The sequence below is a fragment of the Dysidea avara genome, chromosome 7 (assembly GCF_963678975.1).
Source record: "Dysidea avara chromosome 7, odDysAvar1.4, whole genome shotgun sequence".
NCBI lineage: Eukaryota > Metazoa > Porifera > Demospongiae > Dictyoceratida > Dysideidae > Dysidea > Dysidea avara.
Genome location: NC_089278.1, coordinates 710,177 through 732,749, shown reverse-complemented (window position 1 = coordinate 732,749; position 22,573 = coordinate 710,177). Strand labels below are relative to the sequence as shown.

The window sequence follows — 22,573 nt, the reverse complement described above, 5'->3', positions numbered from 1 at the left end:
AAGATGGTGATATGTATTATTGTAAATTATCATAATATAATTATTTAGAACTCACTACACTCATTTCAATCATAGTCTGAAGGACTCGAGTTACAAGCTCAATGTTATCCTTTGTTACATCAACATAAAATGATGATAGGAACATACAGATCTCAGACACAAGGTTAATGGTCTTTATGTTGTCTGGTTGTTCTCGGAGATAATTTTGCATTGGTCGATACTGGCAATCACACATTAAGCCAAGAACTCTAAGTGCCAAGTCAATGTAGGATGTATCCTTGAATTTGAGTGAGTCAGTCTTCTTCCCATCTTTAGAAGATGTCTTATCCTCCTTAAACAAGAATTGCAAATGTATGTAGCTACACATGTTGTAATTCTTACATATGCTGCTTGTAATTTCTGCAGTTGAATTTCATCCTCTGCTAATCCAGCTTCTGCTAATAGCTAATATAATTGTTGAGTGATAATTCATAAATATTATTATTATAGTCATTACCTCAGTTAGGTTTAGTTGACTTATTCGCCTTTTTCTTTGTTTGTTCTTGTGATGAAGATCTCTGTAGTTTATCACCTATTGTAAGACATATTTATTACTGACCATAGGTTATGGAATTTAAATCATGTTATTGATTTATATAGATCATTGTGACCACATGCATGCAGCTTACACAACATACAACACAAACTATGTAGGATAGGAATTAGAGCTGGGAGATATAATTCAGATAAAAAGATTATCTAGATACTTAAATCACCTATCATAAATAAGATGACAAAATTTGCTTATTGAGATAATAGTAAATCTTTGTAATCTATTGAAAATCAACCACATTCAGATGGAAAACTTGTGGAAAGGTGTCAAACTAGTTGGGGAAGTGATCCAACTTAGTAAGCACTATTTGAGTTTATGTCAACAAATTATGTGAAATTGTGTTTACAAAACAGTTCTATGATGTCACATCATTATCAAGATAAAAGAGTTGTCACCTATTAAGATATAGGTTTTCCTATTATCACACAGCCCTAATAGGAATTGACAGATATTTCAGATAAATAATTCATTTTACAGAGAAGGTTGGATTAATTATAAATACACAATGGGTTCTTACTGACACTAATCTTTTCCTAGGAGAAACATCACTGATATCTTCAAGGGACATTGTGGAATTGGTTTTACTTTGAACTGCTCCACTGGACAAGAACAAGGTGGTGATGTCAGGACCACAAGAAAACATTTCCTAAAGCATGATGATACCAGTGTACATGAAATAGCTACATACTTTGTTGGCAGCTAGTTGGGAAACTGTATCAGCATGAACAGAACGAGCTACAACAGTATCTCTCTGTGAAGACAATCTATATCATTACCCTTCATGCTAGTGTTGTAACATACCAAAACTTTTTGTGTCTCCAGTCGTGATTCAAGCTGAGCTAACAGTGCTCTTCTTTCTCGATCATTTATGGCAGCTTGCTGCAACCTTTTCTGTATGTTACTAAAAAGTTTTTCCTCTCTGGTGTGCATTAAATAGCTAAACCCTTCCTGAATTAGCATCATAATAAATTATAGTAATTTTATCATGTGATCAGATTTGTCACAAACCTGAACTGTTTTATTCCCAGCATAAAGGAGTGTAGATAAAAAAGCCAAAACTTCAGCAGAAATACTGTCATTTGGATGGGATAGTAGTCTTACGATCTATCAAGAGTTTGCTAAACAGTTTAACCAATAAGGTTTACAACTTACTCTTTCCACAGTATTCCCAAGCAACTGGATTTGGTTTTGAACTGACTTTATTCTTTCAGATAACCTACACAACTCATGTGATAACATCTGTACATTAACTTGTTTGGCTTACTTTCTATACAGAACAGGATCTATTTCTTCCTCATGATTAATGAACATTATCTCATTGTGAATAATGGCACGAAGTAAGTGTAAATATTTAATATTATTTCTATCTTGTTTCTGTCGTTCTTTCTCGTTATGGTAAGCCAAATTATCATATGATGATCTGTATTGGTACTAATGACTTATTGCATTTGAATTTATTTATAACTTACACAAGACAGTCTATTATTCTTTTAGTGTAATGTCTAACTGTGCTCTCAGACATGTTATGACTGTTAGACAAGTGGTTAGCATGTTGATATTCATAGTCACCACTTACATGACATAACAAGACACATGCTTCTGAAACGATGGTCCTAAAGGAAGCCATTCATCACCCTTTTCTTCTAATAATTCATCATCAAATTCACTGTAAGCTACGAATGCAGTGTGTAACAAACAGGTTAGCATAGCTGTCATAATATTATATCACTAGTATATTAACTTAAATTTTTAAAATGAAGTAGGGGTCCAAATGATAAAAGTAGTGATGAATGATAGTATTACAGCATAGCTCAGTGGGAAAATCCCTACATTGGCATGTTATAATTATTATTATGTTGAATGCCATATAGGGACAGAGCAACACTGTAATACCATCATTCATCTCTCTTGTTTCACTACTTTTTACTGCCTAGATCCCTACTTCATTTTTAAATAAATATTTTTTAATGAACTAATTTTTTACTATAATAGCATAAACTATACATGTGTGACTGTTCTATTAGGGTGACTGCTGTATTAGAGTATCTCAAGTCAGCTTTTAGCCTACCAAGACTGAGGCATATATATATATATATATATATATATATATATATGAAAACTCCATGTCCAATTGTTATTAATCAACCAACATTGTTAATGGGAGTGGCCTTGTACCTATTATTAAAAGTTACAGGCATTTGCTGAATGTCCAGTATCAAGGAAAGTGGTAATACAGAAATTTAATACCTCAATATGATTTGGTTGCATAAAGAGAAGACGATGACCAGCCTGATTGAAGATAAAAGGAAAGACAGGGCACAGAGGACATGCACCTCAAAAAGGCATGCCCATGCAACTACTGAGTTTATTACTGTGGTGTAAAATGATGGCTGTACACTGTTTTGTTTGACCTCCAGCCTTACAATCATGGTCAGGCAGGCTGGCAGACAAAAAGTTGAGTTTGGGAAATTTTTAAAATTCTATATCCAGCCGTGTCTGTAAGTATTCTCTGCTGTATTTGATGTTAGATGGACTAATATTCCGTAAAGGTAATTTTTGCAATGTAAGAGATGTTTCTAGGATGATTTTAAAGGCGGATTTTAGGTGGTGTGTGCCATTTTAGGGGGGGGGGGGGGGGGTCCTACTTAAACATTACTGCTGTACTGTTTGATAACTTACGAATTTCATGAGGTGATCCTATCTGACATTTAGCAGTATTAGGACCCCAGTAGGCTAGCTCATAGTTCCTAACAAAATTGTTGAATTCCTCATTCAGTAATATTTCTTGTTGATAAATTTCATCATATTCCTATAGGATTACTCAGTGATCATGTCTCATCACAATGTATCATGGTTACCTTCATTAATGGATGTTTAGTTGTGACATCGTATGTAACACTCTGGTCAAATCTTGCTCGTACCTTGTTAATTAAAATAAAATATTTATGATTACAAGTATTAGAAAATAGTCTGAGTATTGTGTTTATTTTGTTAAGGTTTTTAAAGCCCTAGAATATTTCTGAGGTTTCAAAAATGGGAATCCCTATTTAGTATTTCAGCAGTAGCATCAGTAGCGTGTGCATTGTAGTCTAGACCACTTTTCTTTTTTGTCAGAAGAAATGGTCCCAATCCAATGACAAAACAAAAAGTGGTCTGGTTGTGTGAGACTATGTGGTTGTGCAATCAATGTTGCTGTCAATCAATGTTGTAATCAATGTTGCTGTCAGTGCTGGACACTGTACAGCTGTAATAATAATAATAAATACTTAGATTTAAAGGAAGAAAATTCATCCCTCATGGAGGGGGCTTAGTGTGGACATTGGGTGGCCTACAGTTCAAATCCTGGGGTAGGAGGGATCCTGGGGTAGGAGGGATCCTGGGGTAGGAGGGATCCTGGGGTAGGAGGGATTTTTTCCCTTTCTTTGTTCCATTTTCTGTTTCACCTTATTATTAGCTACTGTAGGTTAAGGTTTAAGTCTCTAGTTCCTGTTTGTTAGGTTAGGTAATCCTAAGGCTGCAGCACATGTTACTGTCAGACCTTCAGTGCTGGACACTTTAAAGCTGCAATAATAAAAATAATAAAAAGAAGAGTCACCCTTCAGTAATCCTATATCATGGAATCTGAGCTATGCTGCATCAACAGGGTACACATACCACAGGATCAACCTCAACAGTGATCAACGTCAAATCACAGGATCAACATCAACAGTGTACACATATTGCAAGATCAACGTCAACAGTATACATATATCACAGGATCAACATCAACAGTGTACACACATATCACAGGATCAACATCAACAGTGTACACATATCACAGGATCAACATTAATGTACACACATACCACAGGATCAATATCAAGGGCCTCATCATCAAAACAGTCGTGTTTAAGAACTGTAAGAATAGTGGTGTGCAGTAGGTCCCATTGGTCTTGTGACTTTATAAAGTTCTTGATAAACTCTGCCATTAGCTAATTAACACACAGAATTATTTTCTTTTCTTAAAAGTAACTGTCTCTTGGAAATCTGGTCTTATCGCCTATTCAAATGTATCAAGAAATGTCAATTTTTAGTGTGTTGTAGCATGACAAATTTCCACCATTTTGGAAAGTTTTAAACATGAGATTGACTGTATCACGCAAGGGGTGATGGATGGGGGTGGAGGGGTTGTTTACAAAATGAAACAGGAATGTGTAAGAATGAATTACGCCAAACAATTCAGGTATCAAAACCGGCTAAAATGAAAGGAAATTTATAGCATAGGTCTTTATTCAATGCCATGGAGCCATATACAGCCATCCTCATTTGCCATAACTCCATTAAAGTCCCAGACTGCTCGTATGGCTCACCACTGGGCTTGGGAAAAGCAGACACCCATTACAGCAGGTTTGACTTTTCACGCCAGACACAAAGCTACATGAACAAACTATCAAATTTCATTGTCAAAATCAGCCAGGTTTGTGTGGTGCGGGCGATAAGACTGGTTTTCCCAGATCCAGTCACAATGCTGTTAAATTCATCCACTCACCAATAGTGAACTACCAATAGCAGCTGATATCTTAACCTCGCTTTCAGGAGATGTTCTGTGATTAGATTCACTACTAATATCAGAAGTGTCGTAAGGAAGAAAATATTCACCATAGAAGACCTACATGAGTGTACTATTCAATACAAAACATGTGTAAGGTTGCTATACCTTAAGCATCGGTAAAACCCCTTCCATTAAATATAAAAGGAAATCTGGTACTAGTTTACAAGAAATGTGCACTGACTCCTTGACAGACTGGTGAATTGGTTGTGGTGATAATTCCGGAAATTTTTTTAAGGCTCCAACAAATTCATGCAACATCAAACTTGTGTGATCCATAAAGCTCCAGATTTCTCTGTAGTATAATACAAACAAGTACAGTGGGTCGTCCCTTAACACTTACGGATCATGGTACAGCAGAACAGAGCCAGTTTGTATCTTGTCTCCTCCTGTATTCATGTACACCCACAGCAAGAAGCGTACAAATGGTTTTTTTCGTGATGGACTAAGGTTGTGCATGCATAGAATCTGTGTGAAAATATATCTATATTATATAGCACAGCAATATGTCTATACCTTTAGGAGCTCATTAATACTCATCAAATTCTGACAAATTGATTCTATGAATAAATTCTCTCCCTCAGAACAAGAAGCAAGCAAGTCAATCAATTTTAACAACATCTGTAATACTGGATCATTGTCTTCTGTCTTAAGTAGCAGCTGTTTTCTGCATGCATTGTGACACAGTACAAGTATGATACGTATTATGATAGATAGTCACTTTACACAAAGGTCTAGCTAATGTACAATTATACATGTAGTTTTATGAAGCACTTAGTTTCAGCTGTCACATTCAACATTAGTAGATAGACAGGCTCAAGCATACATATAGCATCAGACAAAGCCACCATGTCACACTATAACTTTTACACATTTTATTATTGTTGAATGTTAAACTTACCTTCTAGCAACCTTCCTGTCTTCTAACCCAAGTACATCATTGCAAAAGTTTTCTCTCATCTTGCTAAAGTACTTGATTATGTAACCTTGGTTACGCTTTAGGGGAAGGTCTAGTTCTTCAACCTACACAAATTAGTATTACATATGAAGTGCAAAAAGTTATGGTACCTTCACAGTTGCTTGCAGCATTGTCAATAATTCTGCACGACCAACAGTACCACCATGAACTATCAAGTTAAACACTTGCTGCACTTGTTGCTCTTTTAACTTCAAGCAAATCTCCTTCCCACCAGTGAACACCTACATAGACCAGGTTTATTCTGTTCTTAGAACAATTGACTGACTTCTGTTAGGAGTCCAGCCATGTCTGGGATAGCAACATCAAGCTGCAGGAGATCATCCATATGATCAAACAAGTGTTCTTGAATAACAGAATTGTTTCTAGCAAAATTTATCATGACATATATTACAGTGAACCTGTACAATACCTGGATAATAATTTCAAAAACTGCAGACATTTAGACAAGACTTTCTCTCTTTGTTGCATCTCCGTTGACTCTAGATCAATATGAGGAGTAGATTCTACCAACCCATCACTGCTGATCAGTCGAGTTGACTTCTCTTGGAAGATAATGTTTAACACATCAGCAAACACTCCTGTTATCATTACACACAATTATGACACAATTACTATACTGTGTATAGTAACCTGTGTTATATAATATTTTCTGATTTTGTTCATGTGATTGATTTTTATCTCCTTCCAAATGACATAAACTATTGCAATGACAGTGAAGAATTAAAACCTTCAACAAAACCAAATGTACCCAATCAGATCATCCAAAATGTTGACTAATTCTTGGCATCGTGTTTTATTCACATCTATTGCTGCAAGATGACGAAGTGTGGGAAGCAAAGTGGATATTTTATTGTAGACACTTTCTGATTCAGGAGTAATCAACAACTATTAAAGAAGGAACCAAAATAGACGCCTATAGTGTTGCAGTACAACACTACCTGCGTCTGAATGGCTTTTTCAAACAAGTTTTCCTCAGCAGAATAGAATCTTCCCAATAAATATAGGGACTCATGCAACAACTCATCATTGTTATATTGAGACAAATCCTGTATTGTACACTACATTGATGGCTTGAACTGAATGGCACTCACAATTAAGATCTGAGGAAATGTAAGTCCATTTTCAATAGCTGAGTCACAATTGTAAAAACTTATTGAAAATATTCTTTTCAATCTGCTGACAGCTAAGCTCATCAGCCTAACAAATTAGACAAACCTTTGTACACTCCATAATAAATATTACTGTATATTTACCACTCTTTGTCATGAATTTTTAGTTCATGAGAATGAGTCTGAAGGCGCTTCAATTCACTGGGAGGTTCTGGATAGTCATCAATGACAAGCTATACGGAGAATGATGGTGCCACATTGTGTACGCAACAAAGAACAAACCCCGAGTCTTGTGGCTAAAGAGTTAAACTCAGCAGTCATCTGTTGAGTAATTTGTTGTGTCACTCGTACTGTAGTGTCACTAACTTGATGCGATAACCTAGTAGTTAACTGTTGGGTGGAGCTAACATGTCTTGGTCTGATTTGTGGTCTTGGAGTTTGCTGATCTGTGTTTGGAGCACTTCCCTTTAGTAATTTATAATCATAGATAAAGTGCTAAAATGAAGAATAGTTGAAATATTAATTTAAATTGTCAAACTACTAACCTGTAATCGTAAGTAAAAACGAAAATTAAAAAACAAATCCATTACTTTCAGTGCCATAATTTTCATTCTAAAAATTGCCCTGTTCTTGTGGTTATCTTCAAATCTTCCTTCCTTTAACACAAACAATTCAGATTATTATTAATGGTGAATTGCAAAATATCTTATTACAAGTGTGAAATGATCATTTTCATCAGGGGTTGCATAGGGGAACTCCTTATCATTCTTGCCGTTTAGTAATGATAATAGCGGAGTGATCAGTGCATTAATATCGTTGATGTCAGCATAATATCCATATTTGACCAACAGAAAGAGAAGATTTAACACCTACTTCACATTATGATCAGTACTGTCAAGGTCGAATACAACTTACCTCAGCATTCAAATTATTTACATTGACCAAAGATGCAATAACAGACTAATGAAATAAGAATCATTACAATCATTACATACACGTATGGACAATAATCATCTACCATATTTTGCTCAACATAATGTTGTATCCAATCTTTCAGCTGTGGAAAATATATATTTTGTACTCCTGTCAGAGCTATTGTTGGATCTTCTGCAGCTGACTTGTAAGGATCACTGACTATGTTCTTATAAACCTGTTATGTAAACTTGTGTGGTATGTACATGTAGTGAATCTCAACTTACAAAAGACAGTGAGAGGTTATCCAGTATTGCTCTGTTACTGCCAACATCAACATATAATACTAGAATAATTGCATGATAATTATTAAAATGGCTAATGGCACCAGTAGCTATGGCAACAAATGCCACTCATCAACTATTTGCCACTGAAGAGTTGTTTGTGAAATGGGGTAACATGGCGCAAAGAACAAAGTTATTGAACATACTAGTTGTATGACCATGAGTTTGAGCTGGGCTAGCACTGGAAGGTTCAAAGCTTGAACACAAGCTTGAACACACAAGAAACATTAAAAGTGAAGAGCTGTATTACAGTCAAACCCTAGCAAAGATGAGGGTTGGTTCAGCTTGTTTTCTACATGTTCTCTTCAGTGTCAATATATAGCTTGTAATGAAGTAGATATTGATCTGTTGTCTGTTGTTACCACCCTGGCATGCATCTACCAGCATGAGGAGCTGGAGAGCACTCGTCAGACCAAGATGAGCTAAGTGGGATATAGTTTAGAGGTGATAGTGTTAATATATGCTCTAATTTACATTGTTACTATTAGTAGTCTAATTCTGTATAATTGTGAGGGGGCATAGGAAAAGGGACCTATAGCTGTTATCATGGAATTTAAGTTATGCTAATCAAAGAATTCCACAACTTGCTAACTATTCATATTTCAAATTTCAAGTCAATACTCAATTGTTTCATAAAGTTATAAAGAATTTAAATGCAAGTGTAATTTTCTAATGTACATAATTCACTATATTTACCTAACAATAAATGGAAATTTACTGACTTTTACTCAAAAGTTTAAAAGTCTCTATAGGTCCCTTTTCCTATGCCCCCTCACAATTATAGATTAGTGACAGTGTTAACTGAAAGAACTTGTTGAGTAGTAAGCATATAGTATGGTATTGTATTGTACTATAGAAACTAGTTTGCTATGCAATTTTTAAGAAGGCTAGTGGGTAGGAAACCATTGTGCCCTCTTAAAATCTGGGCTATTACAACTATATGTATAGCTTCTCTGTGCACATGTATAATACCATTTATAATAGCTACATAGGATTTATTTGCTTAGAAGGGAATGTATTCTTCAAATACCTCTTGCTGGATTCGTCATTTAATTGCATACAACATTTTTAACAATCATACATACCAACTATTAACTCCACATATTTGGAGCGGAGGGCATGGTGAAGATTATCATCTTGGGCCCCAGTCAGTGCTTCTTCAAATGTAAGGTAATTGAACTCCTAGAAAGGTGAACAGAGCAGTTAAGTACAGTTGGCTTATTTAAATTCACTGTACTGTTGCAGTATTGGAATAACTCGTGGTTGATTGAGTCATCTTCAGATTAGCTACAACTTACCACATCAATAGTATGAACAGCTGAAGTGTTATTTCCCTGAACGATGATAATTGATATTATTACAATGTAGCCTAGCTCATTTATTTTACCTTGCATAGCTTTCCAAACAGATCTAACTGTGCTACTAAAAACTGATACTCTTTTGTATCGGTGAGGTTGCCCTAAAAATTATAACATGATGAGAGAATTTCTACTAAGCCATATAACTTCTATCATATTCATGAGACTACAATTAACACTACTACGGGAGAACAACATCTACAGAAAACTGTTTAGCTACTATCAGAGGTGAACATCTCTTGTGTTATGGTAAAATGTTACATACTTTTGCTGCAGCAATTTTAGAAAGAGGAATCCATCTGTGTTCATTAGGAGTGCAATAATGAATCTCCTTCTTAGTACTATGACCTCCTTCTTCACTGCCTTGTACCACTTCCTCAACTCTATGTACTTCAGTCAAGTAGAACAACTCCTAATTAACAGCTATTCAATGTACCAGTGAGTACACATACAGTGCACACCTGGCCATGTTGTTTTACTAATTTCTCAATGATGTTATCTACAGATCCAAATATAGAAGCATACAGATAAGCAGGACAATGACAAATAAAATGTTTACCTTGATTTTCAGGAATAGGACGATCATTACAAACACACAGAACACCAAGGTAGTCAAAGAAGTAAGAATTCTGGAGCACAAGTCACTGACATACACAAGAGCTGTACAATTGCTTACCTTGCTGTCTATTAACCAATGAATAATACTGTCAACTTTATCTTTTCCAAACTTTGATATAATTAAACTAAATAATATAATAATTATTACTGGTCAACTTGAATATAACACACACAAACCTGTTGTCTCTGACTAATTCTGTTAACATTTGTTCAGTGTTGAGCCCCATCCCCATTTGCTGCTCAAAGAAATCAATGAATCGTGCAAGGTAGTTTTCATTCTTGCTGCATACATTAAATAATAGTAATCCCACAATTGAGCCACGACACCTACCGACTCTGTCCCAACAAGTACACTTCTAACACCTTATAACATGCTTGGTAAACTGGATGATGGAGACTACACACAAACAATTCATTTGATGTTATGATACAATATTACATGACCATACTGTGCATCATGTTGATCATATGTCTTCAAGATTTGTACAAGCAATTCGAGAACCATCAAATTTCTTAATAGCTTCTGATGATCCTTCATTCTTGGGTGAGCAAATTTCATAAAATCTGACAATTCATTGAGGACCTATTGTAGTAGTAACATACCACAACCTAGCTACTTGGCTTACAACCTACTTTACAAAATGTTGATGTTTTCTTGATGTTGGGATGCGAAGACTGCAATGTTTCCACCTGATGTAAGGTAAAACATCAGTTTGCTTCTTACCTCCATGATGTATGCTTGCATGACTGGAACAATTCCAGCTACAAAGGTGAACTTCTTTACCAACTTACTGTCAACCTTAATTAACATAAATATTTACCATCTATAAAGAAAGTATTTACTACACCTCTTCAATAGTGAAGGCATCATCATAATTCATTTGTTCTTGAATTCCAATTTGTATTAACTCAGCTGAATCCCACTGTAAGCTAGCCAACCCTGAGGCATTAGGATCAAATGTTTGACGAGTATAACGTTCTCCTAGTATGGATCACTGACTATTATAATAATATCATAAATGTCTACCTTTCCTAGCCACCAGCCAAGTTTTAGTGTGAGGGTGATTAATCCTTGCATAGGATTCAAACTGGATTCCTCTGTCCTCCTATAACAACAAACACTACTGAATTGAAAAATATAATTACATACATCAATGACGGGAAATAGTCTAAACACTGTGTCAAGATCAGCTTTAGGAGAATCCCTTTTACGTCCTTTCAATGTTACCTAAATATGATAAATTTATCTTACATGTGTTATAGCCATGTGCACTGTGGCATACTTTGTAGCCATTGTCTTCTTTGACAATTGCTAGATACCTTCTGGTTGGCAAATGTTTAATTCTACACCGTTCTCCCCAACTTAACACTTGACCTTATATAGAAATGATGTACATATGATAGGACTCAATTCAAGCCACCATATCTCTCATACCATTCAGTGGTTCTTTGTCCTTTACAATTTGCCAGTAAGTAATTGCAGATGTTGAAGGAGCTTTCAAGTTTCCATGTTCTGACTTTCGTTTACGCAAGTGCACTACATGTGCAGAAACCGTAAATTCCTTTGTTTGTCATGACATATTAGGTAGTATACCTTCTTCTGTGACTACCTCATCTTTTTCATTAGCAAATGATCCTTCTGCTGCTAAATAACATTCTAACTCACGATGGAATAGTCGAATGATGCTGCTGCCCTTTTAAGTCACTACATAACATACTTTCAATTTAATACACATAAAAGATACCCTGATGAAGTCTTCTTCATTTAGTGATGCATGGTAATGTGACCTGAGTGTGTATCCTGACTCATTGGCTGAAGCATTGATCTCATGACTATTAGAATGATCAGTTCATTGAATATCTTCAGTGTACAGCTTCTAACCAGTTTTCATGTAGGGTAATCCCAACTTGACGAAACAGTCTGGCACTTGTATGGATGTACTGGCCTTCTGTTTTTTCACTTGAGAAGGTTATCTGGTCTTCCATTCTAACCTTTGAATAATTACTAATTCATACAGTCTTCATAATTATTAGTATCCTACTTCATCTCCTACTGATCTGACTTTGTAACGTGGCAGGATACGGAATAGGCAATTGTCAGAATCATGAGATAGGAGGTGTACCTGAATAACAGTGGTAGTTAGTTTAACACTATGTCATAATCTGCAGTAATGATGAATATTAGTCTAGTACACCACAACCAAAAGCTAACACATATAATTAAATTGAATACTCTGAAAACCCAACAAGGTTATAATTCCATACTTTTTACATGTTTGTGAAACAAAAAAAAAAGTTAGGGGCTGTTAATGTTACTCCATGCTTTTAGCCATCTTCTGCCATTGTGCCTGGACACAGGGTAGATTCTGGAGGAGGCTAGCACTCAATGAAATGATTATGTGTGGGATTGGTAGGTGTACAAGGTGTAGGGAATCAGGTAACTAGGGGTACACCAGGAAAGGAACATAATGCTTAGCTGCAAAATGGGAGTTATGCTTCATTTATACTTACCAAAATATAAAGGGCATATGGTTGCCTAATTAAACCCCGACTATACCGTTACATTCCTACTATGGAGGAATGGATGATAATACCAACTGCAGAACAATTCCTGTCACCATTAAGGAGCTCTGTACCAAATTTTTGTCTCCCTGCTACTACACATGTAGGAGAAGACAGAAGACAATGTACCCTGATCACCATACAAAGTAGTGGCTTCACAATGACCATACTTAGTTACCTTCATGTCCTCTCCTACATGGTGGTAAGGGCACAAAAGTGACCGAGTAAGATTGGTGAGGGTCTACTTATAACAGGGTGTTTCTGTAGTGACTAGGGTACATTGTCCCCTGTCCTCTGCTACATGCTGGTAGGAAACAGCACTGTCTTTATATTTATTTTTAAATATATATATATATATGGGGAGTTCTACACTGAAAATTACAGAGCTAGTAAACAGAATTGTAGAGAATTTTTATAACTATTTTGCTAACAATCATCTGTTTGTTTTCTGGACAAAACCATAGATGGCAATTTCTAGCCACTGTTACACCACTACATCTACAACTAAAAGAATGGAAGAGGGGGTAGTATCACATGGTACATACAATAAAGTGGAGCGTACATGCAGGATATTATGTTTACTCAAGGACTAGTAGAGGTCTGCACATAAGGTAAACAAAACTGTTAAGCTCATTGAAATTTCAGTTATATACCAGCTAACCCTGTAACAATTTTTTACCATTCACAGCTTTCGTCAACTTGTTTCGTGTAGGTAGCCTGCAATATCTATTATTGCATTTGCACAGATGTAATATTGATGTGTTACAACATTTATACACCACTTTAATCATTTTATCTTTACTCCAGCCATTCGTGAGACATGAGCAGCTAAAGTTTTGGGGCCTACAGGGACCTACAGGGACCTACAGGGACCTACAGGGACCTACAGGGGCCTACAGGGACCTAGATTATTCTTTTGCACACTTTGCAAAACTTGTTATAAAATGCAAACGGATAATTCAATTATCTTGAAATACAAATATCATGTAAAGGTAAATTCATGCATTTGGTATCAATAAGCAATACATGTCTTCATGAAGAAACTTTAGCAAATTCATTGCAAATAGTAAAGGAAAGTTAAATAATACTGTTAAATTAATGATTCATTAATAATATAGATGTCAATTTTGTGCTGAATGGAAGGGCTAAGAGCCATGTGCTGCTTGTTTGTAAAATTGCTCAAAGTATTTACCAAATAAACCCTATAATATGTTTTAAAACAAGATATTCTTTCCATTTCATATCATACCTGCATATTAGTGTATTCAGTCTTGGAGGCTTGTGTTGTACTAATAGCAACATATTTGTTGGTGAATGTGTGTAACAACTACAGAACACACAGCAGTCAAGAAGAACCTCAGAAGAGAGTGCTTACCTGAATAGTAGACCCATACAAGACTGGTGTCCCTTTCTGTCGCTCTTGTTCTGATTCATTATTTTTCAATTCAATTTTAGCATTTTTCTGAATAGCAACAAAATAATAACTTTGTATACTCAATATCACCACTATTAATAACCTCAGCAATCTGCAGCATCATACTATGGTCAGCACTACTACTTCTAGACCTAAAAATGTACATAGTTACAATCAACACAATTCTGATGTTGCACACGTAGTAAATAACATGACATGCAATGTTGTAAGAAATGATGTGTAGTTGATTGTAAGGCTGAAAAAAATAGCACGAATATTCATTATTCGCTCATTAAAAAAGATCCGTTATTCGTTTAACATTCGTTAATCAGACAATTACACACAATAATCATGAAAAGCTTTTAAAAACTGAAAGCTGTCATTTTAAAACTGTAATTTAAAGACAAACATGTGTAAAGGACTTTTCATTTGAGCACCTAATGATAGAGAAAATTCTTAAAGAATAGCTAATTCGTTAATTCGTTTGTTAATTTAAAGAATATTTGAATTCTTAAAATTTGATATTTGTTTTGCCCCTAGAACTTGATTGTTTCATCCTTAATACCAATTACCCTCAGTTGACTGCCCATCACCACAGTATATAGAGTCCTATAGTTTTATTAGTTAAGTGACCACACCCTTTATATTGATATAATGAGATGTCACTCTGCCTTCCAAGCCAAAAACTCAATTAGCCAAGCATAAAGAGCCTTGCTATATAACAGATTGGCACATGATCTGCATGTAATTACTTTGTCAGAACTCTTCTATACTTTATACCAATACTAAGCAATCTTACCCTCAGCAAGTGACACTGCAAGTCAGTGGGGTTGTGTCTTATGGCATGAAATACCAAGTACCAAACTACCAAAGTACCACAATGAACACTTCAGACTCAACATAATATCAGCTACAGCTTGTAGCTACCATTCTGCCATCTTTTCAGAAGTAGTATCAATGAATAAGGGTGGCGTTTACTATGGTGGCTCATCTATAAGCTTTGCAATGAGCTGATGAACTACCATACTGGCTGGGTATCAGTATTTAATATAGTTGTACACAAACAGTCAGTAGTTCTAATCCTATAAACAGGTCAACACGTACACTGTTTCACAGCTAGGTGCTTTCACTATAATTTCAGACTCAAGATGAGTGTCTGTGGGTTTCTCATTGTTATACTAACTTGTACCTTGGCCAGTACAATATCAGTTGTAAATGGCTAAAAGATTTAGTACATATGACAACTATATATATAGCAAACAGTTCACGGACGGTTAAAAAAAAAACTGCAGGAGTGTAATTATAGAGCTATGATCAGCATAAATATTTTGCACCATGCAGTGGTATCTGCATTGTTCATTTACAAGTGCATTGCTGCTGTGTTGCTGCTGTGTTGCTGCTGTGTTGCTGCTGTGTTGCTGCTGCATGCAATAGTGCAAACATTCACATACAAGGCTTGTGTTAAATCATCAGATAAATCAGTGAATTTGAAAATTTTATATAACTTTTCTGTATATTACATATGCAAATGTGTAAATGCACATAAGTGGTGGAAACAGAGCTATATGTGACCAGGCCTACAAAAATAGGGCATGTGGGCACAAACTACACCCCGTCACATAGCATGTCATATCTCAGCACTGGGATAGAATATTTTCATTCTGTAACTTGTGTGGTAAAGCCAACTAAATGTTTAATTAATGCTAAATTTCAAGGCCACAAAGTCATGCAATACCAAGCTATGACACATCAACGTTTGAAAAAGTAGACAATTTTTATGTGCTCACATGCCCTATTTTTGCAGGCCCAGTCACGTATGTCCCATTTTATTGATCATTGCATGCTTGCAAAAAACATGACACTCTAATAAAGCAGCCAATCATTCTAATAACTAGAACAGTTTAAAAGTGCAAATAGCTACTTAATGTAGTAAACAGCCCCAGGCAGAACAGAATTAACTTTTTTAGTGTGTAACTTTCACTGAAAATCCTCCACCCTCCACTTTTTGGTCTGCTCTACCACATGTTACCTAGGGAGGAAGTTTATGAGGGTATGCCCCTCGGACCACCCAGTAATAGCATCCACGTTTTCTATATGTTGCAAACTGTCTTCGCTGTGTAACATTTAGAGTTCATCATGACCCCTGTAGGAATATCAACAACAATCACGATGCATATCATTACTGTAAATCACATGACACTTACAATAATTATATATAGTGTGTGCGTGTACATGAGTCAGTTCCTACACCTCCCCCAAGTATTTGTGATACGGAGTAATCATGAATGCTGATTATGGCCATTGAGGGTCTTCACCAAGTCAAGAGGGGGGCTTGTGAGTTCGATTAGAATGTCTCAATTAGATAGTCTCATCAGGTGTATGAGTTGCACCAGTAGTTGTGGTATGCTGTTGATAAGGCTGCATTGCAGGTTATACAGCTGCTGGATATCAGGATGCCACAGTTCTGTGGCGTAAAAAGCGGCAGTTGCGAGTTAGAACACGGCCACTTTGAGTTTTGACAAAATAATGCCGATAAGGACCAATATCAATCACAGTTCCATAGATATCCCACAGGGTGTTCCTAGAGCCTACTCCGATGTCTGGGAGGAGTCTAGTGTGTTGATTGGTGTACAACTGTACTGTTGCAATGACTTCGTTACTTTTATCTCAACTTCATCTATCTGTTTCTGCCACACTTGGGCAAAGGATCTTCAATGAGCTGGTATGGTATCTTGTGCCTGGTCTGCCATATAACTTCTGGAAAGGAGACAAGTGTCTTTACGTGATGGCGTGTTTCTGTACCGAAGAAGGGCACGACACAGTTTGTCTTCATTAAGTGAACGGTCACTCTAAGATGTAGTGATAATCTTTTTCATCGATTTGACAGTAGTTTCTATTTTGCCATTCCTTTATGGATAATGGGGTGACAAAGTCTTGTGGAGAAAACCCCATTGCTGGGAAATTTTTTGAAACAACTTGGAAGTAAACTGTGGACCGTTATCGGACCAGAATATATCTGGAACGGCAGTGCGACAAAAGCACTGCCTCATAACATGGATAAGGTGACTGGTTGTTGTGTTATGGCCCATGGGGATGATGTCTGGCCAATCTGTGAAGCAGTCTATGATGATAAGATAGATCTGGCCACTATAGCAAAAGTCAACAGCAATCTCCTGGAAGGGGTGGGAAGGCTTTGTCTTGCTTGCATTGGGTTCTCTAGGATTGAATGGAAGGTGATCTTGACATTGTTAGCATGAGAGCACCATGTTGTCAATGTCATTGTCCATGCCAGGCCAGTACACTGTCAATTGTTTAGTGCAAACAGTCCCTTGATGCGACTTGTGAAGATTGGATAGAACCTGGCTACGCATAGCAGAAGGGATTAAGAGACGGCACCCATGAACAATGAGGTCATCATCAATACTGAGATGTTCTCTTACAATCCAGTAAGGTCTGCACGACTCTGGAAGTTGTGTATGGTGGTCTGGAAATCCTTCAAGTATGACCTTACAAAGTTGCTGGTATTCTGGATCATGTGAGGCGTGGTGGTGGATATCTTGTATTTTGAGATTGTGATGATCATCGGATCTGATCACAGCTATCGACATCTCAGGCTCACTGTATGTATCATACTCAGCAAGGTTATCTTCACCATTACGATGGGATATGGGGGGCATCATGAGCATCATAAATGCTGCCTTTGATCCACTTAGCTGTGAAGTTATATGCCATGAGACAAGACTTCAAACGCTGGAGGCGTTGATTGTCTACTTCATCTAAGTGATGACTATTCAGGATTGGGACTAAAAGGTTATGATCTGTGAGGATAGAAATGTGTTGAAGATCAGACAGAAATATCTTACCATTTATGGACAGCCCAAGTGACAGCAAGCATCTCTAGTTCAATAATCGCATACCTGGATTCAGCATTTGACAGGAAGTGAGATCCAACGTGGATAAGTGTCCATCATCTGTTTTCTGCTGGAGAATGAAACCAATACCTTGTCTACTAGTGTCTGTGCTTAATTGGGTAGGGTTGTCAACACTAAAAAAGACAAGAGTGGTGGTGTAGTCAGTAAGGTCTCTTGACTTTGGAAAAGGCTTCATCATGTGTGACAGATTACAAGAACTCATTCTTGGTACTCAAGAGGGGTCGTAGTGGTGACAATAGTGCAGCAATAGTGTCAATGCTGAGAGACAACTGGTTTACCAATCCGATAAAAGAATGTAGGTCAGTATGACTTGTTGGTGTAGGATACTGAGAGATGGCCTCTGCAACTGACTTATCAATTTGATATCCTTGAGCTGACAACTGAAGGCCAGCAAACACAATCTTGGGTTGTACAAACTTGCATCTGTGCACCTCTATAAATATTGGTGCACATGAGCAATGTGCTCCGAGACATTGTTGTCATAGATGACAATGCCTGTAGCTCTGTGAAAGTATCTGCCATGCACCGGTCATAATGCTCTGAGATAGATGATAGGCCATATGGTACTCTAAGGTACTTGAAATGTCCAAAAGGCATGATAAATGTGGTGAGGAGTTAACTTGTTTCATCTAATAGGCAGCCTTTCAAAGCATCCAGCACTGTGAAAATGCGTGCATCAGTGGCAGCAATGTCAGCAACAGCCTGTGCAGGTGTTTGTGATTGGCAGCACTCGCATAATACATATTTGTTGAAGTGAGAGAGATCAACACACATTGCTGTTTTTCTTCGGTGTCACGACTATGGGAGCACACCATTCTGTTTTTCGGTAACTGGTGCAATGATGTTCTGTGATAAAAGCAAGTCCAATTCAGCCTTCAGCTTATCATGATAAGCAAATGGGATAGACCTAGGGGTCTTAATGCAAAAAGGTGTGGCATTAGCAGTCAGTGTGATGTGGATTTTTTTCTCCCTCCATAGTCCGGATCTGTTTGTCAAATACTGTTGGAAACTCTGCTGTCAATGGATGAGGTAAGTTGGCTTTTGGTATAAAGGTGGTGGCATGTACATTCAACTGTGGCGGGTATTTGGCAGCCATAGGGAGTGGGAATGGTTGTGAGTAGTGTTCTGGAAGAATCACAAAAGCTTTGGCAGCTTTCCATGAAATAATTGTACCTGGTATGTTTGGATAGATGTGCACATTATCAGTGTATTGTCTGCAACCAATGGTGAATGTGACTGGGAGGTAACCAAGTGGATACATTTTCCACCCTTTTTGCAGTTCGAGGAATGATTTTGGAAGGGAGCAGGCTGTGAATGTGATCATTGAGAAGGTGTAAGAGCTGTTCACCTGCAGCTGAGATGTCTGCTCCAGAATCCGGTAGCACCTCTGTGTGGCAGGAGCCATTGAGTGAAGAAAGTTGGACAGATACGGTTGGAGCTGGATCAGTGGTTGACAGCTGTTTGATAGTAACAACTGTGATGGGTGCTGCTCAACATTAGTTAGGGTTCGCAATCCGAAAAATCAACTTCTACAAACCAATCCCCCTACCATTGTGGGATGTTCATTGTAGTATCCCATTGCTTGATCCACCATGAAACCGGAGGCACGATTGTTGTCTTCACAGAAATATTGTTTTCAGTATCTTGCAAGATGCAAAATTTATTTTTAAAATTTCGTGCTCCACACAAAGGACCGGATGAAACTTGCTACTTAGCCAAATCGTATCCAGAGATGATGTAGTTGAAAAGTACGCACAGAAATAAGTAAATGATTTGCTGGGTGCCTGGCACAGGGTTGCTTTCTTTGAAAAAACAGACAAAGAGATACGAAGTTTCGAATTCAAACTGCCCTACCACCCAGGGCGAGAGAAGCCAACTCTTCCTCATAGTGTTTTGATACGGTTGGGTGCATAGTCTGTCTATGCTGTTAGTTTGGAAAAGATCTGAGACTTCTCACCATCTGGGTGACGAGCGTCAAAATTTTCTGCAGCATCAAAGAATTATGTCGCGCTTTCTAGCCATTTCCAGCGCTTCTGCAGCCACAACAATCATCAATTATAAATTAAAACTATGGAAAAAGATGTCCCTGAACGTTTGGTAGCAGCAGTTGTCAATTATTATTTCATCCATGGCTTCCACGCTTCGCTCTAAGCTATGCATCAAGGGAGGCAGCAAAATTGTCCAAATTTGGCTTCACCTCTCACGCTTCAAATCTTTACTAGATCATCCTACATCACCATTATGCTGCAAAACATCCAAAACCAAACCGAAAAAAGCACAAAATCTTTCATTTTTGATTTGAGCTGGGTGGAGCTCCTGGTGAGCTGCTGGTATACTGCATCATATGAAATCACAGAACACCAACTGCTACTACTACCAAACGTTTTGATCCATCATTTATCATCATTCTAAACAAAATTAAGTGACCAGTGTGGCATCAGAAGTACTGGAAAGCACTTTGGTACCATTGAGAGAATCCCTTGAAATGACACACGAAAATTTTGACGTTCTTCACCCAGATGGTGAGAAGTCTCAGATCCTTTCCAGACTAACAGCATAGACAGACTATACATCCAACCTTATCACATCCCTATGAGGAAGAGTTGGCTTTTCTTATCTTGGCTGGTAGGGCAGTTTGAATTCAAAAATTTGTGTTTCGTTTTCTGCTTTTTGAGAGAAAGCAACCCTGTGCCTAGAACCCAGTGAATTATTTGCTTATTACTGTGCGTACTTTTTAACTACATTAACTCTAGATAATATCTAGCTAAGCAGCAAGTTCTATCCTGTTCTTTGTGTGGAGCATGAAATTTTAAAAATAATTTTTGCTTCTCACGAAATATTAAAATTGATATTTCTGTGAAGACAACAATTGTGCCTCCGGTTTCATGGTGTATCTAGCAATGGGATACCACAATGAACATCCCACAATGGTAGGGGGATCAATTTGTAAAAGTTGATTTTTTGGATTGCGGACCCTACATTAGTGGTCACTGGTGGGTGTGGCAGTCATGTTGAGGTTGTAGGCAGGGAATAACCAGGCTGATGATTGGCTTGTTTGGTGTAGCACGCTCTTACATAATTACCAACCTTCTGGAAATAGTGACAGGTAATCTAGATTGTAAATCTAGCTATATACTAACAAGATGGTAGGCTCTGATGAATTTAAGGACTTCATTAAAGGTTTGCTTCCAATGCTGATGAATTTTCAATGGGATCAACAGCATCAATTCATGGATGTTACAGGGTTGTTGAGAGAAGTTGTGGTTATGGTTCACTTTCTGCACCACTTTACCCTGACCAGCTATAACTCCATAGAAGAGGCTTTCTCTAACGTATTGTTTTGAAATGCATGGCGAGTATACATTGCATAGTGGTGTTGTTGACTGAGAGATATGCGTAGTGCTTCCAATACTCCTGATGATTGTCAACAATATACATCATTGTCAAATTTATGGATAAGTGGTTATTGTATTCAATATCTAAGTTTAGAAATAATTTTGTTGAAAAGTAATAGTGAAACACCATCATGACACAAAATTAATAGTAATGAACGGTACAGCTAACTAATGGTTGATGATCATGACAAGTAATAATCAATTAAAGGTTGTGATCTGATCAGTAGTGTAAGCCTACAATAACCTAAATGAGTCCATAATCTTCCCCTTCTGTTCTAGGAATTCTTCCTAACTTAGAATGCCATCATCAAACATCTTGTGCAAATATCGTTAACTGCTCATAGTACTTCATTCTGACATCTGCTAAACAAGCTGGGGAAATTGCTACAGATGTGGAAATAGTAGTGGTCACTGTTGGTTGAGTGGCAGGAAGCAGGTGAGTTATGTACATACTCAGTGTGATGTCCTGATGGCAGTACCATTGCTTTAGCTACAACATCATGCAGCAACTCTTGTTTTGCAAGTTTATACATTGTACCTGTGATCATTGGCACATTCAGTGGATTCTCTGTTAGTTTTGACAGTTCCATTTCTTTCTGTTTCATTTTCAAATCTTCAACTTCTTGTTCATGTCAATCTCTCTTAGATGGTACATGTTTGTTATTTGTTACCTGCTGATTCCTTATCCACCAACCTTTCACACCACAACAGTATCTCACAATTAGCACCAGTGAATACTTTGTTTATCTTCATATTTACCATAGCTAAAT

General features: G+C 37.1%; 1 protein-coding gene across 1 annotated transcript; it reads right to left on the bottom strand.

The window, feature by feature from the left end:
- Positions 1–40: 40 nt before the first annotated feature.
- Positions 41–17,428, bottom strand: LOC136259845 (inositol 1,4,5-trisphosphate-gated calcium channel ITPR1-like). The gene is made up of 57 exons (XM_066053398.1): positions 17,325–17,428; positions 14,580–14,628; positions 14,438–14,524; positions 14,312–14,389; positions 12,543–12,623; positions 12,383–12,492; positions 12,246–12,333; positions 12,095–12,194; positions 11,936–12,037; positions 11,784–11,875; positions 11,651–11,728; positions 11,528–11,606; positions 11,349–11,482; positions 11,225–11,299; positions 10,950–11,083; positions 10,832–10,897; positions 10,678–10,782; positions 10,559–10,625; positions 10,442–10,511; positions 10,344–10,381; positions 10,148–10,294; positions 9,912–9,983; positions 9,823–9,858; positions 9,610–9,706; positions 8,468–8,526; positions 8,287–8,418; positions 8,184–8,228; positions 7,982–8,137; positions 7,814–7,924; positions 7,551–7,763; positions 7,413–7,501; positions 7,251–7,356; positions 7,098–7,205; positions 6,908–7,044; positions 6,790–6,857; positions 6,569–6,737; positions 6,425–6,521; positions 6,249–6,380; positions 6,082–6,203; positions 5,697–5,847; positions 5,524–5,648; positions 5,289–5,475; positions 5,121–5,240; positions 4,438–4,563; positions 3,451–3,513; positions 3,272–3,401; positions 2,169–2,265; positions 2,062–2,121; positions 1,857–2,012; positions 1,745–1,808; positions 1,601–1,696; positions 1,394–1,540; positions 1,281–1,343; positions 1,110–1,238; positions 497–571; positions 382–444; positions 41–331 (listed from the first exon to the last, which is right to left on the bottom strand). Exons 1-57 carry the CDS (start codon positions 17,426–17,428, stop codon positions 41–43), a joined length of 5,976 nt encoding a protein of 1,991 aa, XP_065909470.1.
- Between the last annotated feature and the right edge of the window lie 5,145 nt (positions 17,429–22,573).